The sequence below is a fragment of the Diachasmimorpha longicaudata genome, chromosome 8 (genome assembly GCF_034640455.1).
Source record: "Diachasmimorpha longicaudata isolate KC_UGA_2023 chromosome 8, iyDiaLong2, whole genome shotgun sequence".
NCBI lineage: Eukaryota > Metazoa > Arthropoda > Insecta > Hymenoptera > Braconidae > Diachasmimorpha > Diachasmimorpha longicaudata.
The window spans coordinates 7,029,232-7,049,160 of record NC_087232.1 but is presented as its reverse complement, the minus strand read 5'-3'; the positions used below and the strand labels follow the sequence as shown (position 1 = coordinate 7,049,160).

At 40.2% G+C, this 19,929-nt stretch overlaps 5 protein-coding genes across 6 annotated transcripts in view; 2 read left to right on the top strand and 3 right to left on the bottom strand.

Annotated features, from left to right (window-relative positions):
• The window catches only part of LOC135164969 (elongation factor-like GTPase 1), a 46,401-nt gene extending 42,671 nt beyond the window's left edge, over positions 1 to 3,730 (bottom strand). The window contains exons 1-3 of the mRNA XM_064125798.1: positions 527 to 3,730; positions 276 to 398; positions 21 to 166 (exon numbers count right to left, since the gene is read on the bottom strand). Coding sequence (XP_063981868.1) covers positions 21 to 166; positions 276 to 398; positions 527 to 3,093 — 2,836 coding nt within the window. The 5' untranslated portion in view covers positions 3,094 to 3,730. The remainder of the gene's footprint in view (positions 1 to 20; positions 167 to 275; positions 399 to 526) is intronic.
• Positions 3,731 to 4,476: 746 nt separating this feature from the next.
• On the top strand, positions 4,477 to 5,568 carry LOC135164995 (basic proline-rich protein-like). Its single transcript, XM_064125839.1, has 4 exons — positions 4,477 to 4,626; positions 4,817 to 4,888; positions 5,000 to 5,203; positions 5,401 to 5,568. The coding sequence occupies exons 1-3, from the start codon at positions 4,585 to 4,587 to the stop codon at positions 5,186 to 5,188; spliced, it is 303 nt and encodes a 100-aa protein (XP_063981909.1). The 5' UTR covers positions 4,477 to 4,584; the 3' UTR covers positions 5,189 to 5,203; positions 5,401 to 5,568.
• Positions 5,569 to 5,683: 115 nt separating this feature from the next.
• On the top strand, positions 5,684 to 10,541 carry LOC135164971 (sucrase-isomaltase, intestinal-like). Its single transcript, XM_064125801.1, has 9 exons — positions 5,684 to 5,954; positions 6,339 to 6,629; positions 6,859 to 7,077; positions 7,177 to 7,457; positions 7,811 to 8,470; positions 8,636 to 8,925; positions 9,003 to 9,271; positions 9,521 to 9,702; positions 9,770 to 10,541. The coding sequence occupies exons 1-9, from the start codon at positions 5,900 to 5,902 to the stop codon at positions 10,079 to 10,081; spliced, it is 2,559 nt and encodes an 852-aa protein (XP_063981871.1). The 5' UTR covers positions 5,684 to 5,899; the 3' UTR covers positions 10,082 to 10,541.
• A 197-nt stretch (positions 10,542 to 10,738) lies between these two features.
• Positions 10,739 to 12,316, bottom strand: LOC135164985 (very-long-chain 3-oxoacyl-CoA reductase-like). Its single transcript, XM_064125828.1, has 4 exons — positions 12,298 to 12,316; positions 11,765 to 12,140; positions 11,311 to 11,654; positions 10,739 to 11,165 (listed from the first exon to the last, which is right to left on the bottom strand). The coding sequence occupies exons 2-4, from the start codon at positions 12,137 to 12,139 to the stop codon at positions 10,889 to 10,891; spliced, it is 996 nt and encodes a 331-aa protein (XP_063981898.1). The 5' UTR covers position 12,140; positions 12,298 to 12,316; the 3' UTR covers positions 10,739 to 10,888.
• Positions 12,317 to 12,355: 39 nt separating this feature from the next.
• On the bottom strand, positions 12,356 to 19,686 carry LOC135164970 (FK506-binding protein 5-like). 2 transcript variants are annotated; one of them, XM_064125799.1, is made up of 4 exons: positions 18,984 to 19,686; positions 16,030 to 18,806; positions 13,932 to 15,245; positions 12,356 to 12,495 (listed from the first exon to the last, which is right to left on the bottom strand). In XM_064125799.1, exons 1-2 carry the CDS (start codon positions 19,532 to 19,534, stop codon positions 16,598 to 16,600), a joined length of 2,760 nt encoding a protein of 919 aa, XP_063981869.1. In that variant the 5' UTR covers positions 19,535 to 19,686; the 3' UTR covers positions 12,356 to 12,495; positions 13,932 to 15,245; positions 16,030 to 16,597. The 2 variants fall into 2 exon arrangements, with proteins under 2 accessions (XP_063981869.1, XP_063981870.1); XM_064125800.1 differs by having other exon boundaries at positions 16,030 to 18,802; positions 18,984 to 19,128.
• Between the last annotated feature and the right edge of the window lie 243 nt (positions 19,687 to 19,929).

Sequence of the window (19,929 nt, the reverse complement as noted above, 5' to 3'; positions counted from 1 at the left end):
CAATGGTGATAAAAACTTACCGAGGACGTCGGAATTGACGAGAACGTTGCAAGAATACATGGGAGTCACTAGTCGAGGCCTCCGCAAGCTTAAGGCACGTCGACATGCTTCTTTGCAAGCTGACATCAATTGACCACCCAAATGTCCGTGACTTGGTCCACTCTCACTGCAAATCAATATAAAATAGATTAATTTGGCAGAAGAAACAATAATTATCGGAATATTTAATTGTGCTCTAGGAAGTTAAAGATGTTATGTATTTTGAAAATAAATACCTTGATGCGTCATCATAAATTTCCCATTTTTTAACAATAAAACAGACGCCCATCATTGGCTCCTCACACAGAGGTCCTGCTAGTGTGGCCAATTGGAACCCATTTATGAAGCTGCTATCAAACCTGAAATGTAGAAATTCATGGCAAATTAAATTGCTGCACAATTTTTTGGATATTAAAATCATCTCTCCTAATGAATACTTATACTACGTCGTAGTATAACGACAAATGATTAGACAACATAAACTTACGCAGCTCTGGGGTCATTGGAGCCTTTAATTTGCCACTCCCAGAAGGCTCTCCTCTTGTAATCCGTCCTATTGAGCAGGATATTGGGACCGCATTTTCTAGGTCCAAAGGACCAAATATTCTCCAGCACATGTTCCCACCCAGCTTCATCAAAAGCTGCTTTCAATTCCTGTTTCATTTCTTCGATGGCCTTTTTATTTCTTTCCCCCAGCTCCACCTCCTCCAGTGTTAGTCCCGCTAGACTCAACTCATCATTCAACCCATTCTTTCCAAACCTCTCCCAATGAGAATCCATCTCCTTGATGAGCTCCGAATTATTTTCAATCAACTTCGTTACTTTCTCTGGCAGTGGAGTAGCATCGATCTCAAAACAGCACTGGCGATTAGGAGTCCAAAACTCCAGCTTCACTTCTTCAGTCTTCTGCTCAATTGCCTCGTTGACCATGTCAACAGTCGGTGGAGGGACTACAGTTTCTCTAAATGAAACAATCGGTTCAGACACGTTAATTTCCACTTTTGCGTACTTCGTCTTGAGATCCTCTAAACACCTCTCCAAATGTACCTCCCCAGCGGTGTTTAAAACGATTTCTCCTGTCTCCTGAATGTGCATAAGAGCGCAGGCATCAGCCTGATTGAGCAGCTTCAAGCCAGTGATCAAGCTCTGAAGATCGTTGGGATGCTTCGGCTCCAGTGCAACTCGAAGAATAGGAACGGATAAAGAAGTGAGTTCGGAAAAAGATGGACACATGATTTCGGTGGAGATTGTCGCAGTCTTCAGAACATGATCCTCCAACCCACCAATTCCCAGGACGTTGCCAGCTGGAACGGTTGAGACCGCCTCTAATTCTCGTCCCATCATCAAATAAAGCTTTGTAATCTTCACTTTAGTCACGTGCCAACCTGACTTAAGATCCTTCAGGGACTCAGCCGGTTCTACTAATTCACCTGCTCTCTTTCTCTCCAGAACTTTTCGAGGATTGTGTTTGGGTCCTAGAATTAAAACCTCACAGCCTTCTGTCAATGTCCCTGAGTAAACTCTCGCAAAGGCTATGAGAGGATTCTCTTTGACTGCATCACACTCATCTTCAGACGGAGTCTCCTCTTCCACGTCCCTGGGTGGTAGGTCCGGGTGACTTGAGGGCGATGCAGAAGACGAAGAAGACGAAGGAGACTCTGGGTGCTCGTTCTGAATTGAATTCTGATTTTGCTCCTGTTCTAATTTACTGGCATGCCGCTGTCTCACGATTTCCCGACGTCTGATCAACTCCTCCTGTGTCAATGGCTTGGTCTTAAATTCCGGTAGGATTTTACGTTCCACAGAAAACATTTTGGAAATGAACGCGATTATGGGAGCCTCTGGAGATGAATCACACTTCAAAAAAGCTTCTTTTAGTCTCTGGGTTTCCACAGGTAAGGAAGAGAGTTCTGAATATCCACTCATCAGACGCTCGATTTTCTCCGACGAGAGACCGAGAGGTGATGGAACTTTATTACAGACAACATCGAGGCAGGATTTTGAAAGTGGTAACCATTGACAGCAGATTGTCCGAAGTTGAGCCTTAACGTCTGTGAGCCTTAAATCCCTAGTTGTTAGTTTGACATTCAATTTTTCTACCATGCTCAACATCTTCTCTTTATCCTTCCTAGTAACCACAGTGTCATAGAGCGTCCACAAGTTCTCCAGAATTAACGAGACAAATAGAGGTTTCTTCGCCTTCTCCTGGGCGCCCTTGACAATTTTTTTCGCTTTCATATTGAGATAGTAGTCGCCCCACAGTGTCTTGAGCAGTACCTTCTCACTGAATCCTAATTTTTCCGAAAACATCTTGGCGAAATTGGAGATTTGGAATCCCCAGCCATCGACAGCACTGGTAAACAGCACATTTCCCTGCTCTGGAGAGAAATAAAGATTCGAATCATCAGTCTCCAACAGCACTGATTGCCAATCGCTGGAGCCATCAGGCTTTGAATTTTGCTCCTGATGATCCATATCCTCTTTTTCCTCCCGTTCCATAATGTCACTCGCAAATATTTCTCCCATCACAGCGTTCACCTGTTCAAGAACCTGATTCAAGTGGACATAAGCATCCAGGGGTTGAAGCTTCATCTCTGTTATCAATCTATCAATTTTATTCAGCACCAATACTGGTTTCAATCCCTCAACATAAGTCATTGATAGTGCTGATCTTGTCTGGGGGCAGACCCCCTCGACAACGTCCACCACAACAATAGCACCATCACAAAGACGTACAGCTGTTGATACCTCTGAGGCAAAATCAACGTGACCTGGAGAGTCAATGATATTGACAAGATACTCTTCCTCGTTGTGGGTGTGATACAGGGCTATTGAACTGGACTTCATGGTTATACCTCGCTGCTGTTCGTCGTGACGACTGTCCAGGTAACGAAGTTTACCTGCCAGCTTGTTCGAAATTATTCCATTGGAAGCTACCAGAGAATCAGCTAGAGTGGTCTTACCATGATCCACGTGCGCCAAGATGCAGATGTTGCGGATGTGCGATGGCTGGGATTGAAGCTCATGAAGTTTAGAGGAGTCCACTAGTCTCATTTTGATGAGATTTATTATCTTTTATTGCACGTGTGGGGAATTTATTCAGGACTGATTTACCGAGATGGAAAAGAGGTTAAGGAAGTTCTACCTAGCCTCAGTGTTGTGTCTCACTGTACAAAATATAAAAATAGGGAGAGGGGGATTTGTTTATTGGAAACTATTCGATTCTAAGTGTTGTAATAATTTTAGCTAGCTGGAAACTATTACCAGTGGCTATTTCACTTTGTTTTGTTTCCACTGGGCAAAATGTTCACTTATTGTCACTATTCCATTACGTATGTTTGGCATTTCCCCGGAATTAAACACCATCACTTTGCGATCGCTGACTGAGTCGATTGCACCAATCTTTGAAATATTTGGGACTGGTGAGTCAATGGAGGTGATAATAATTGAGAGCAGTGATTCAATGGAGAGGCATGAAACGACTGAACTGACGCGAGGTTATGGCGGTTGATTGTGTTCGATTGCACTGCACAGATCCTGTGGATTCTTCAAGGAATTTGTCGACAAAATAGGGATGATGTGACTTATTTTTTAGGGATGGAAGTTACTGCATTTTTGTAAGAAGCACCGGGTCACTTGGAATGCGATTAGACGAATTACACTGCGCCGCGGATGTACACAACAGGCAGAGGTTCCTGCTTTATCGATCTAGTCGCGCCGCGCGGGAGTTTCAGAGCTGCGAATTTGAGGGTTGAAATTTTTGGAGATTGAGAGGAGAGAGAAAATCGAAAACTATTATTACTTTTAGATGATTAGATGATTATTATAATTAATAAATACGTCTGCAAACCATATTGTGCTAGAGTGGTTATACTGACTTATTTTGACTAGAATATTTTTTGAAGGACCGCGAAAAATAAAATGATTATTTTTGACCAGCAAAATCTTGTTTTGTAGTACTTTCATGATAATAGAACACAACTCATCTTTCTATGTAGCCATCGGTGTACACCAGATTATTCTATAATTTTCCACTCTAAATAATTGCACGAAAAAATCACCCCCTTGGGGCCACAACTGCTATTTATCTCAGAATAATCCTAAAGGTCCAATTAAAATTTAATTTCAGGCTTCAGAGAGAGAGGTAACATAAACCGTCATACGTTCAAGGACATACAAAAAACGTTAAACGCAATGTTAAAAAATTGAGCAGGAAACTTATAATTATCCAACTGTGATGCTCCTCCGATTCATAAAAACACCTTTAATCACACTTTATTATTGGAGAACATAATTTTCGTCGTCGGGTTTTGTAATTTCTACCCAGATTTTATCATTTCCTGGTCATATAATCTGACATTGTATTTTTCCACCTTCTGCCATCTAAATGTTATGATGATTTAATTGCTCTGGTTACTTTAGGAAAATCACATCAGGCGTGTGCACGATATAAACAAATTAGTGTGCATGTGAAGTATAAATATTATTCCGTCATCGTTGAGGGGCTGTATTACTCTTCTTGGTGAATCGAAGTGAACTACTAGGATGTTGAAAGTTGTGCTCGTCGCGTGCATCTGCGCTTTAGTGGTGAGTTTTTTTTTCATTGAGTTTATCAAAAAAGCTGATTAAATTTTGGGAGCACAGTTGAGCAATAGAAAAGCCAGAAAAAAAATTTAAAGTATTTTTTTTTTATTTAACTACACCAGGAATTGACGAAAAACATTTTCTTGCAAATATTTTGTTCATACATCAGTTTACAAGAAAAAAAATTTTTCAGTTGGTCCAGGCGCAACCTGGACCCCCTGGTCCTCCTCCTGGTGGACCGCCACCAAACCCCCCGCCCAGCAGAGTAAGTTTATCTTTTGTTGATTGAATTTGCAATGGAGCATGATTATTAAGAACCTTCCATTCCCTTTACTTTATCTTTTGCTCATTTTTCCTGACGTTCATTTTCACCCAGATGGTTCGTCAAGCCCCACCACCCCCGGACAACGGTCCCATTCCTCAGGGAATGAATGGGGGGATGGGCCCAGGAAATTTGGGAATGCAAGGACTGGGTAACATCCCGGATCCAACCGTATGGATTGCCAAAGGACAAGAAGTGGCCAGTCAGTTCGCCAAAGGCCGTCGTCGTCGTGAAACATCTTGAACAATAATCTCGCAAGTAAATAGATGTTCATATTATAAATTGTTTTATTTACTGTCTGGAGAGATGTACTAAACATTTTGTCCTGGCTTAACATCCAAAATATGTAGAGAAAAATCATAAATTGTTATTCACTCATTAATTACCTCACTGGGAAATGCTGAAATGGTTCCTGTAATCGGAAATGTTCAATAATTTTCGTCCATCTATTGCAGGGAATTCCATCACAGGCGACTCTGAAGGTGAATCACTGGAGACGAATTGAATATTCACTTTCTTTTTAGAATTATATACTCACCCATGGCTTGATGCACCACGAGATTTCCACAGAGACAAAGGATTCTAATGCAACTAATAAAATTCAACTTATGAAATCAAAAAAACCCTTTTGATTGTCGTTTATTCTTGTCCATTGAATTTCCTGTCTCTCTCGATTGAGTCCTCCGACGATATATTATCACCACTTCACTCTCCTCAAGTGCAATATCGATAATGTTCATCGATAACGAGACAATACGAGTATCTGAGTCAGTGTGGAAAGCACCTTCCATCTAACTCCCTCGCTGTCTATCTTTGTTTATATAAAATAAGGAATTCTCTTTAAAAAACAAACAAGTGAAGCCACGCCAAAGTCACTTTATCAAATTCAAATTCAAATTTTCACCTGGCTGGATCTTGAGTAAAAAGTGTTGATGAAGAAGTGAAGGACAGAAGATGAAACCAAAAGTACCACCTGATGCCAATGACCTTTTAGGTTTAAATACTAGAGGTAAATTAATATTTATGCAAACACATATTTCGAAACGTGAGTGAGCCGATGATTAAACCTGCTATTTATTTATCTACTATGAAGGCACATTGTGAGAAGACAAACAGTGGTAAATTGATAAGAAATTCTTGCAGCATCGTAGCTCAATACTTGCGCTCTAAGCTATAATCAACTACTAAACCCTTGCGTGAGGATAATTCGCAAAATATGGTACAGAAGTTTATCAACTGCTTCGAATTTTATGACGTCACTATATTTATTTTCTTGTAAATAGCAATTGTCAATTTTTCAAATCAATTACCAGTCCAAAAATTATTTTATATTATAGAAAATATTGTTATCGACTTTGTATCTTTACTTTTTGCATTTCTCTTTCTGGACTAGCGAATAAGGTTTTAGCACCAGTTACAAAGTATGTGCTGACAACGTTTTTGGTGGGAACTCTGTTGGTAGCTGGTGTTTACGTAACGATGATTTTTCTTACAATAAATGTAACTGAGTGGGTTGGAACATGCGAAGTGTCTTCGATCTACCGGGTAAACTGTTCACCGGGCCGGATGACTACATACGAGGAATGCACGGAAATTAGATGTTGCTTTGATGAAACGTCCAAGACATGCTACCACACTGTACCCTCCAGATATGGATACGCAGAGGATACAAGTAATTCTACTGGTTAGTAATTATTGAAGAAAAGTTTGTGAATAGTTACACCTGACGTGCCGGTTAAAAATAGGACGAGTCAAATAAAAATATCACAGCGATGAATTTTTCACAACTATGAAACATTTTTCAAATCTAATGACCGCCCACTTTTATTTGAATTTCAAAAAAAGTGGGAGTTTCAGAATTTTTTGTGCTGTGGAATCCAATTTTACTGCAACTCGCGTTTTTTTTTCTTTAGTTCTTCGGCCAAAAGAACCGAAGAGTCCATTTGGTAGTGAAAATAAACCTGTTAATGTCCTCATCAACTGTATCGATCCGGAACACGTCCGAATCGATCTGACTTTGCTCGCGGACCAACGAAATCTACATTACGTCGAGACGGAACGTGCAAAACGATCTGAAAATTCACCCGACTACATGTGCAACAATTCGCTGAACAGTATTCAAGTGGATCATGGTAAACCCCCTTTCGTTATTTTTTAAAAAATAATTTTCATTGTAAACGGAAGAGTCGAGACTATTATGAAGATCACCGAAATTGAATTAATAATCGCAGGCTCCAATTCAAAGTCACAATTCGCTGTAACCCTCACCCGGAACAATAAATCGATAATGACAACATCGAAAGGACCTTTCATTATCACCGAAACTTATTGGGAATGGAGTTTGTTCTTGGGTAACTCGTCTGTCTATGGATTAAATTCAGAGAAATTAAATGGGACATTCAATTGGATTTACAACAACAGAAACGACACTATAATTCCTGGATTTCTTAGGATCACAAATGACATGAGTATTGGTTGTTACATTGGATACAACGGGCCTATGGAAATCGAGGTAATCCTGACACCATAAAAAAAATATCATGAGAAAATTCCAAATTCCCGTTCTCTGGAAAACTAATTGCAATAAATATTGACAGAGTGATGGCACGATGTTGTGAAGTCCAATGACTCACAACTATATTTTACCTCTTTGAATAAATTTGATTCTCTGAGAATAAATAAAAATGACAACTACACTCACCACTCACCTCTTTAGTAATAAAAAAATCACAGAATAGAATAATAATTCCAGAATGAGATTGGAAAAATCGAGATTTCCAATTCAGATAAATTTTCTTTGTATTCACAAGAAGTCTTTATTCGCGTCATTATTCATTTTCCTCATTTCAACCCGTCATGTAACAGGTACTGCCATCAAATCTCATCATCTTAAGAGGAATCTCGATGCCAAACACACTATCGATCCATGTGTTCTCCGGAGAAACTCCTCAGGATGTAACGAAGCAATTCGCAGCCCTCCTGAGAACCGAACAAGTCACTGAAGTCGCTCTGTCGAATCTCGGTCTGCACATATGTCCCGAAAATAATCAGGATATCATCGACAAAGACTTGACTTGGATTATCGAGCATATGAAGAGTCAAGGGGCCCCCTGGGACAGCTACTGCATCCACAAAAAATTCTATCCCACTCTGGACAAAGTCCTGAGTCAAACTGAACACGAGTTTCTCAAAGCAACTGAGAAACTTCTCAATGAAACAGGAAGAAGTGTTTTGCATCACGTCTCCAACTTGTGTTCATACGGAAAAAATAATTTCTCTTTCGAACTCGAAGGACAGTCTCTATTACTGAAGAATTCTTCTGGACCGTATGTTGGAGTAAGTGACAGCGAAAGTGTTTGCTATCCTGACTGGCTGGATGAACGAACTCTCAAGATATACGACTCCAAAATAAATGAACTTCTTCAAGTTTCTCCCACTTCGAAATTTCTTTATCTCCGTGACCTATGGCCCAGGGATGATTCAAATATCACAATGGATTTTTCCAAGTTCGATTACGTACCAAAGGTAATTGACTTTACTATTTATTCTTAACAAAATTTGTTCCTAGTGGTCGTGAAGACGTGCAACTGACCATATCCAAAGGCCTTCAGCGAAATTAATTTGATTATTAGAAGATATAGAGCTCAATTTAAATTCAAATAAATTATTGGGAAATTTCAAAAATTTCAGGAATTGCGTACTCTGATGTCAAAGGGATCAGTTCCTATTGACTTATCTTCATCGACAGAGGACTCTCATTATAAAATCCACAATGCATATGCCAGAGAATTTCAAGCTTTTGCAGGCAAATATGCGAATTCAATACGAGTCGAGCTGTTGAATGAGGATACCTTCGGGGGATGGTCTGCACTGAGGAAAATTCTCAGTCGAACCATTGCCAGTGGTCTTCTCGGTCAACCACCACCGGCAATTTACATGTGTAGTATCAAGTCGCCGTCTAATGATGACTTATGTCAAAGGTAACACAATAGAAATTCCAAAATTGACTCGTAACTTGGAAAAATGTTAAGACAGAATTTTTTTTAAATATTCCCAGATGGTATGGGATCGGCGTAGTATTCCCTCACGTGCTTGCTGTTCCCCAAAATATGCCAGGGGGTGATTGGTTGAGCGATGGCGCCTCAAAATATGTCATTAAATTGCTTAAACTCCGGGCGAGTTTAGTGAGCTATCAGTATAGTACAATCGCGGAGTATTACAACAGTGGAGCGCCAATATTAGCCCCGACGCACTTCCATTATCCCGACAATGTCTACGTCAAATACATGGAAAATCAGTTTATGTGGGGTGAAAGTATACTTGTTGGTAGGCAAAACAATTTTACTATTTTTCTTTAGTTAAAAATACGCGGGGTAATTCCATTATTTTTGGCGAAAAGTCAATTCCTCGCACTCCATAAAAAAAATCCCTGTCTTCTTCTCAGTCCTCTTCTCGACGACTTGGGAACGAGATCACGAAATCAGAAAATTTTCCTGAATTTCAGGCAATAATGATAGTGTAAAATAATATAATTTTAATAAAATAATATACATTTTTCTTAATGTCTAAAATTAGGCGCGGTGACTCTTCCGAGTACGTTTCAAGTGCAGATGCGTATCCCAGGACTGAAGTCCTGGCGACACCTTCAAGGAGGACAGGAAGTCAATCCAACGGGTAGTAGGAGCGTTTCCGTGTCCATCCTCGAGGGGGAAATCGTTACCCTCTTACGTCCGGGTCACATTATCCCTTTCCACGAGGTAATTGAAATAAATAATTGTACCGTGTAATTTTATGTGAATTTGGGAATTTTCTTATTGTTCGCAGAATCCAGCTCTGACGAGCTGGGAGACTCGTCGCGGACCCTTGAAATTAGTAGGTAATCTAGCTGATATCGAGGGAAACTATCAAGCCAGTGGGAAAATCTTCTACGATCGAGGTGCATTTCTCAATATCACTTTCAATAATACTTCCCTTAAATTAGAAAGAGTCATCATTGGGGGAGATGGGGTGTGCCCCAATCAAACTACGATTCTGATTAGTTCCTTGGAAATTCTGGGGCGACAGACTGTGTACACCATTGGCTTAAATGTTTCTTTTTGTGATTTTTATGAAACAATATATTTATTCACAATTTAGAATAATTTTAATCATCTTAATTTTGGTGTCGCAGAGTTAAAAATATTCCAAAATCGAACGGATAAAATATTACAGAGAAAGTATTCTCGGAGTTAATCAAGATTCCTCTGGAGATTGATTATCATTAATTCGCTGATCGAATTAATATATTGAGAATATTGGATAATTACGAATTCCAATTGACACTCAAGCGATCAATGTTTTATTCTGATCAAACACTGAATAATTGATAGATCAGTACTGATGGGTGATGATTCATTTATCGAAACATGGCTCGGCATCGATGACAATTATTAATTAAAGACGTGTTCTTTGAAATTCGTTCTAAAAGTGTCCAGATAGATGACGAAAATTTATCAATTGTTCAACAATCAATTACCGGTATTAAATGTTATCACCCGATTAACAGCGATCAATACACAATAATAAAAGACAACTGGAGATTCCTCAACATTATAAATGGAAATTTGATTTATGAAAGTGTCGATTCAGTGAATGTGTAAGCACTTTACGCTGACTTGCTCTAAAACAAAGTCCGCTCCCATTGAACTCTCATGAATAACCAATCAATCGGAGTTGTAATGCAGACATTATCTTTATCACGATGTAGACATCAGTGACACAGCATTTTCATTAACAAACAGTTCATAGCTTCAGTGCTTTTTCTGAATAATTTTACTTTATTCGAGATTTTGTCAATAGTCAGATAAAAATACTTAATTTATTAATGTACAATTATGACTAATGCAGAAGAAAAAAAAAATCGTAGGAGTAAACAAAAAACATTGAGCATTGGCGATGAATTGTTTATTCGATCGGAATTTCACCTCGTCTGGGTAATTCTGTAATTTCTTCCTCGACTTCACTTTTTTCCTTCTTTCGTCGTAGTGCACGACCTCGAATATTCAACATTGTTCTAGACACTAGCCAAATGGCGCCCTTCTCACAAACACAGCGAAGTCCGTTGACAAAACCGATTATCAAACAGTGAGGGGGATACCCAGTAGTTCTAGACTCTATTCCCACAGTTTTTAGTGCAGATTCCACAAATTTCTCAGGACTGGGAGCCATCCATGTTGCTTTCCTGTAATTAAACAATACAGATTCTCTTATTTTATTTTCCCCCATTTTTTGGAACTGTCCTCAAGTTCTGAAATTACTTGGTGATAGCAATTGTATTGAAAGACTTCCTGTCACGGGCTTGCCCACTAGAATTACTCTCTACTCACTTGATTTTTGACATTTTCGTGGCCACAGGACCCGGGAGGACACATTGCACAGTAACTCCTCGAGGTTTACCCTCAGCAGCGAGGTCTGCACTGAGTTTATCCACGAATGCCTTACTCGCTGCGTAGACTGATAGATAGGGACTTGGGATTGTCGCTGATGTCGAACTGATATTAATAATCACTCCTTTCCTTCTCTCCATCATTCCTGGAAAGACTGCTCGAGCTACTCCGGTTACACCTGCAACGTTCAACTGCAGTATCCTTGCAATTGTCTCCTCTGATACATTTGTGAAAATTTCTGGGTGATCGTAACTCGTTCCCGCATTATTCACCAGGACACCCACCTGCGGAAGTAGACAATTCAACAGGAATTATAGCTATAAAATTAAAGTATAAAAATAGAAATCAATGGAATATCTACAATTCTTTCAAAAGATCCCTAAAAAAGTATTACCTCAAGTTCTTCAATGGTCTTCGCAATTTTCGCGTACACTGGTTGTCCCTCAGTGAGATCAGCCTCGACAATCCTCGTCTCCACTTTGTACTGATCCCGAATTTCCTTAGCAACAGTCTCTAATTTCGGCAGCGACCTAGACACCAGGACAATGTCCAGTCCCTTGGCAGCCAGGGCCTGGGCATAAGCTTTCCCAAGACCATCAGTAGCTCCAGTTACCACTGCCCATCTCCCCTGGCTGGCAAGATCGATTCCACAACCCAGAGCCGGTGCTATCAACTTCTTCCAGGTGAAGACCGTCAATCTGACGACGATCCGCAGACCCACAGCCGCAACTACCACCACTGCTAGCTTCTCCCAACACGTCAGAGCCATTCTAGAGAATTCAGAATTTCCAGTGAATGAATTCAAAGGATTTTCACCCCAACTCAGAAAATTAAATAGTAGTGATGGGGAATTGGTGTGAATTCTGATGCTTCGAGTTGTCCAACTCGACTACGACTGAGGGAGGTACTTGGTGTTCGAGTGCTTACGCTGCGATAAATGTTATCACTAGGAGCTATCGTCACCAGTCAGCCGAAGTTCTCCGACGACCTGCGAGGCCCACTGACGTGCTTATGCACATCAAAATCAATTACCAAATACGAAAATGCTACGCGATGTCCACTTCGAAGGGAGAAATTGTGGGAGACTTCCGGTGTCTCATTTGATTACAATGAATGTTAAAGCAGCTGAAATAAATCGAAATGAAGTGTTCGATTCATAATTTTTTCATTTTTATGTACCCAAAATGGCCCAAAATTAACACACGCAATTATTCGTTGATTAGATAATTTATTTCATTGAAAACTTTGAACTCATGAGTTTTTTCTAATCACCAGCAAGTAAACGAGGAATTTATTTGGGAATTGATTTTTTTGACTAATACATGAGTTATCTCCCATCGAGTTATCTTCCTAATCAAACAGATAACTTTATCGTGTGGCGAATGGAAATGAGAGGTGAGCTGGGGTCTAATGCAATTGTTTTTAATCATGGAATAACATAAATAAAGAATATCCGTTCCTGTACAATTTTGTCAAATATTTTATAATAAAAAAAATATCTTGCAACGACAGTTTTTATATTGATCTGAAAATAAGCGCAATATCTCCTATCACTAGATTGAGTTTTCTATAAAAAAATAGTAGGAAACATAAAACAATACACGATATGTTTGAATAATTATTTTCTTGAAAACGGTGCAATTTACGCTAAACGTTTTTCTTATCACTTTTTTTAAAGTCATTCCTGAGTCTGATTCAGTCGGACCTATTTCCATAATACTCTACATTCTACTGATTTAATGTCGCTGAATCACTTTACGAGATGTATGCACTCTTGAGTCACATGGCAGTAATACGGAAGAACAATATGTTGTCGGGGTAACTATGAAGATAATCTGATCTCAATAAATCAAACAAAATCTCTCTCCATCATACATATCGAAATAATCATATCATTTTTATGACTCAGCTGTTGATCAAAAGGCACGTCAATGCATCGTACAAATGCAGCAATTCTCCCTCATTATCAATTCTAATTATCGGAAAAAAGAAGAAATAAAAATCCAATCGATTTCTGTTTTTTCCACTATGATGCACTTATTGCATAACATATTATTGGAATTGAAGAATTATAAATTTTAATAAGTAAAGACAACAGAAGCGCGTTTCTCGCGTTTTCTTCGCGGTAAAAACCCAGAGAATTTTTTTCTCATCCTGATCGATCTTCATTGTTTCCTTTGAACATATGGGTTTCATATAGATAAACCCTGTTATCTTTGGTGATCTACAACTAAATTATTGATAACAATGCATCGTGAAAACGAATGTACGAATTGAATACTTCTTTAGCAAATATTTCTGTTTAGGAAATTCGGAAAAATTTTGTTATTCGTTGGTTTTCAAATTAAATCTTGTTTTTTGGTGGGTGAAATTCCGTGGAATGAAACTACTTATGAAGCATCAAAATCTCAATTACATATTTTTTTCGCCTTCGCATAAAACCACTAAAGAAACCTCTGGTATCATGATACGAATGTAATTGCCCCAATTACTCGGCGCTTTCTGACTCTTTCATAATGAAAACTCCATAAATTATAAGAATAATAACAGTATTTCCTTACATGTCAGGAGCATCAGCTTTCCCGTGTTTTTCACCACAAAAATCAAATAATTGCACTCAAAATAATTAACGGCAACTAGAAAAATAAATCACAAAAGTCTACGGAGTTATCACATATCCACAGTTGATAGAGGCTAATGAAAATAATCAAAACATGAAGAGTATTTTCCTGGACGAAATTTTATACACAACAGCTCGATGCACTACCACCGACGAATCGAAAAACGCACGCGGTCGATTATCGTCGTCGACGGTTTTCAATGCGCGCGCGCAATGTCAGGGCTAGTGGTAACAGAGAATGTTGGCTGATCACTTTTCCCCTACTACAAGTATCGTCTCGACGTGCGCTTTCCTTCTTTCTCTCACCGATTGGCTAATAACAACAATCAGGCCTCTTTCTTTGACACACTTATACGCCCTGCTGACTCGAAGAATCTAGGCTGTTTGATTCATCCAGGACATCCAATGCAAATGATATTCACGAGAAATTGATAATCACGTTGACGAAATTTTGGACCAATTGTACATTGAGGAAATCGTAAACTTCCTCTGGGTGGAACTTTCACTGGAATTAGTGAAGCCATTTCAGACTTTTCTTTCTTAGTTTCATTTATGAGAATTGGTACCGAGAAAAAGGTATTGGGTAACAAATAATTCTTCCGCATCCCGACACTCTTATGATCGACGAATTCCTCAATTTTTCTCATTTAAAATTCCAAACTACTAATTATTGATCTATAAATGAGTCGCGAAGTGATAAACCGAGTCGAGTGGATTTTGAACTGTATTTTATGAACATCTAGAGTGACAGTAAAATTTGTCTCATTAAGTTCTCAGTAATCCTCACTTGGCTCCACAAAAACCTCTCACTCGAAGTCAATTTAATCTGATTATCCAATCAACCAGTCGAAATTATCGACCTTTGCCACTGCTCTGAATGCATTCTAATTAGTACCAGGAAATGTGAATTTTCCAGGTATTTCCATTATTAATATCTCTCTCTCTCTCTCTCTCTCTCCCTTTCTCTTCACAAATAAATCCCTGGAGATTAGCAATTAACCAATTCGTCTGTATGAATGACATACGACTTAATAACTCTTTCTTTGATCCCATTATACCCAATATGTTTTCATTCCACTGGCCTTGGGCACCGAGGAAGATCAAGGCAGAGTACATGAGGCTGGTACCGTTGGCTGTTCGATGATCTCCCACTATGGTACTTGACGCATATCTATGAGGCCTTCCTCGATGGCATTTAGCCCGAGGGAGTAGGTCAACACTCAGGATCCTCTCGCTTTTCGACAGGTACCGTTTCCTTATTTATTTTCAAAGAATTACAGACATTTCAGGAAATTTTACGGACGAAATGATGAGCATAATTTGTTGGTTTTTCGTATTGAAATTACCACCCTGGTGGGAGGGGGGAGAGGGTTTTTAATTTTCATCACTTCTGTCTTAAATACCTGCCTTGAGGGACATTGGTTAATCATATTTTGTGTTGTATCTTCCCTTGGAGTTAAGTAATAGAATGGAAAATGATGATTATTTGAAATTGACTTTTTAAGCCCGAAAAGAAAATTAATTTTTCTTTATAATTTCTTGTACATGAGAAAATAGTAATAGCTCAGTAACAATTACTCGAGGCAATCCAGTGAAAGCCCCGGAGGTTTTCTATCCTTGGAAATTCCATAATTGCTTTCATATAACTTCAATGTAAGCAGAGAAATTACGGTACCTTGAACGCTGTCTATTTCATGAATATTAACACAATATAACAAGACTGTATAATAAGGAAATAAATTCTTCGTTCTTCGGAAGTCGTCGAGAGATGATGACTTTGGATATAAAAAAATGGAGATGTTGTTACCACCGGAGAATTACTATAATGCAATCTTAGTAAACTAATTTGATATTAATTATGATTGTGTTGCGACCCGAGGGCGACGGAGAAATATCGAAATCGATAATTTGCTCCTCCCAAATAGTTTTAGAAGATACCAATTATTTGAATCTTGAAAAAGTCACGCCTTTATAATTTTACATTTTCAGGTGTCATAGATTAATGAAAAATATGATGTAGGAAGTGAAGTTCTACTCACATTGGGATTTATTTCGTGATCATATCTCCAAGTCGTTTACCGGACATCCAGCACTCTCGCTTTCTCTTGGATACTCCGTTATGCGATACTCGAACGAGAGCACTCGATAGAAAGGTACGTGGTGGTAGAAAGCAGATGTATCGTCGCTACTTCTGAATTTTCTCTCGCTTCTGGGCACAAATGATACTTTGATGTCCAATTTTCGTGTGGTATAACGTATATTGGAGAGTCCGTTTAAAAAAATAGCAGTTTTTGAAAAATGATGCGGAAAAAATGTGAACTCCGCCAAGAAAATTTAGCAGAAATCGATTCTAGAAGAAATGCAGCGAAATGCATCTCTGACTTTCACTCTCCAACGAAATAAATGACAGAGGTTTCATTTATAAAATTTTGTGCTGAGATTGTTTTTAAAATCCATTCATGAGGCATGACAATTTATTGCTTATGTAGTTAGTCGGATAATAAACCGATCTTATTCTTAAAAATCATCGTCGCATGGAATTTTATGTTCTCCTTTACTTTCTCCAGCCCACCAATAAATCGGATTTAATCTCCCGTTGCCTAGAGCCTATTCCTGCAACAAATCAATATTTTCGATTTCTCTTTCCTGAATTGACCATTCCGGATACTTCATCTCTCCAGTCTTGACCACGTCTCGACCAGCAAGCATCGTTCGATTATGGTGAGCGTGATGAACTGACTCCAGGTAATATCGTCTCCACTTCAGGGCACCAGCTGCAAAATTCCTGGTCCAGTTCTGCCAGTCAATCTTCGTCACCTGATTCGACTGCATTTTCGTCCACTCATCAATCATATTCTGCATCCAAACAGTCCAACTGTTGGCTCTCTCCGACATCTCCCCAATCCACTTTCCGAAGTTTCTCAACTCCGCAGATTCAACCATTGGAGGGTTCTCATTTAAGAAGAAAATTTCAGAATTAGTCAGGATGTTCCTGACCCATTGAGCAATTTTCCCGGATAAAACATCAAGAACATCTTGGAGATGTGGGGTCCATTTCTCCGGACTTTCAGCCTTGGCCAATCGCTCCAACTTTTCATAGACAGCTCGATGAATCCGGTCCGTCAGTAAATCTTCCCCATCATTTTCCTTCTCCTTGGCTACCGCGTTTTCAATTCTATCGAAGATCCTGATGAGGTCCAGAAAGGGTACATCGGTCTGCATCATCTTGCGTATATTTCCTTCAATGAATTCTGAGTCTTTCAGCTTCTTTTCTTGACCTTTCGTTTGAGGTCCTGGGGACGGTAACGATGATGGAATTCCGGCTTTCGAGAGGTCTTCAGCGGTTATATCCAATCCTAAGTTCTTCACTGAAGCGTCGTCCTTTGTAGCGACTTCTCCAGGCTTTTCTCCTGGTTCTTCTATTGGAGTCGCGGGAGTCTGGTCTATCAAGGATTTCACTTCTGATTCTATGCCTTCGACGGTGGAGGACTGCGGTACCAGGGTGCTTGATGATTTCTCTTCCATTAATTGTTCTGAAGGTGTAGATTGAGGTGTAGCTAATGCGTCTGATGGTCTCGAATCCGTTACTTGTTCTGACGGTGTGGCTTGAGGTGTCGCGGGTGTTGCAAGCGCTTCCTCCGGAACTTCTGCAGCTGCCGGAGTATATCCAGCGTCTTCGGAAGTGATTTCTGGAGTTAGAACAGGTGCTTCTTCTAATGTTTCCGGTAACGCTCCGGTTTCCGACTCTTCTCCACCGACTTCCTTCTCTATAGCGGATTCTATCGCTGGTATCGAAGCCGCTGATTTGTCGGGAATGTCTTCTGATGTTCCGAGAGGAGGGGACGATGGTACTGCAGTGGGAACTACTGATTGATCTTCATCGCCATCTTCTTGGTCCTCGGTGGTTAGGGGATTTTCATCGGCTGGTAGTTCCTCACCAAGTGGAGCAGATGGTCCATCACCTTCCGGGGGTTCCTGATCTAAATCTGTCGCTGATATCTTTGATGAGGATTCAAGGGTATCTAGTGGGGCCTCATCGGGGGCGGGTTCCGACTCTTCGGGTAACTCTTCAGACGGTGAAACGTCAGTTTCCTCTTCTGGAGGCTTTTCGTCATCTACCGGCGGTTCAGCATCATTTTCTGGAGGTTCCGTGCGTCCGGAAACTCCACCAGCACCACCAGGACCATCATCACCCTCATCGTCATCATCATAACCATCCTTTGGTATTTTGTTTTCATCTTCTCCCTCTTCTCCATCAGATTTTTCCTCTTCTTTTTCGCTCTCTTCTCCTAATTCTGCAGCTTCAACGGTCTTCAGGGAATGAGACTCTTCAATTATTCGAGGAATGAATTCTTCTTCTTCCGATTCTTCCGTATCGTCTTCAGTTTCTTCCTCCTCTTTTATTTTTCTTCTCTCCTCGCACTCCTTCTCGAGATCTTCTTTGTGAGCTTCTGCCACCTCGAATAGGACCCCGGCGATCCAGGCAGCGATTATATCCGCGAGGAACCTCATCTGCTGGGTGGTGCGATCTCCACTGTCGACCGGGGTGTATTCCAAAATGGTGGATAATCTTTTTATTACAATATCCGCAATGTCTTTGAACTCCTCCTTGGGAAGGGTGCATTTCCACTGCAGGAGGCTCTTCACGAAAGCTTCTGCCATTAGGTATTGACACGTTACTGCGTCTTTATTGTATGAGCTACGGGAAACTTCTGATTTTTTGGGCGATGGCGCTGAACTTTTGCATTGTCTCTTTCGGACTTTTCGGGGTTTTTTGACAATCGGTGGGTTATCGCGAAATAATTGTTCGGCCTGTCTGAAAATTGAAGAGTCAGTGAAGAATCAATGGAGATATGTTGATAGCAGGATTTATTCAAGTGGAAAATAAATTATGGAACTCGCGCATTTGTCGCTAATTAAAAAATATAGTCTTGGGCAATTAACGAGTGTCAGCTCGTCACAAAAAATAAGATAATGACTGAGGATGACATACTCGGGTGTTAAACATGTTTCTCCTTCGAGGATGGTTATCAATCTGTCCACCAGTTCAGCCGGAAGAATGTCCCCTTTATCCTGAAGGGTCGTCATCATCCTCTGCCTCGTGGGCAGCGCTAATTCATTTATCCTGAGGGAAACGGATCGCCATTTCCGTTCGACTTCTTTCTTCCTGCAAGGGGGTGGACATCTTCGACTTGGGGTGGCCAACACGTCTAGCCATTCTTTCTTGGATAAACAATGTCGAGGGATGGGGTTGATCTTCGGCAAAATGCATGCTTTTTCGTTCACGAGAACTTTCACTGTCCCCGGGCCCTTTGCGTCTCTCATCTTCCTGTTCAATTTCTTCCCACAATGATCTTCTTTGATTTTTGCGGGTTTGTCTAGTTTCCTTGGCGCCCTTCGGGGGAGTTTCGGGCCTGAACTAGGCTTTGATTCATACGCCACCGCTGGCTGGGTCGACGGCTCGTCATTTCCTGCTCTTTTGATCTCTTCCTCCACTGGTGTAGCACTCCGGACATCAGCAGGCTGATCTTCATCCTCTTCCATATTAATTTTTTATTAGAAGTTATTGAAACGTGCATTCAAAGTCCATTGTAGCTATTACTAAAGATTTTGAGCCAAAATGGGTACGACTGAGGGGGATAATTTAAACTACATGATTTTATTGGTTGGGTAATTTATTCTTTGGTTTGACAACAAAAAAATGAGATTTGACAAAACAAATGACGGAATTACCACGGATTACGTGGTATGCCATTTGGGGCAGCCCATTTCTGATTTTTCTAGGGCTCCGGGAATTTTCTAAAGTCGATTTTTTTGTTTTTCGCATTTTTCTCGGCTCCCGCGCCTGTAGCAGCGGGACTGCTACTGACTGCTACTGAGGTTTTACCGACTTGGCCGATATGCAGATACCCCAGTAGTACTCGTGGCGCCCCGTTTCC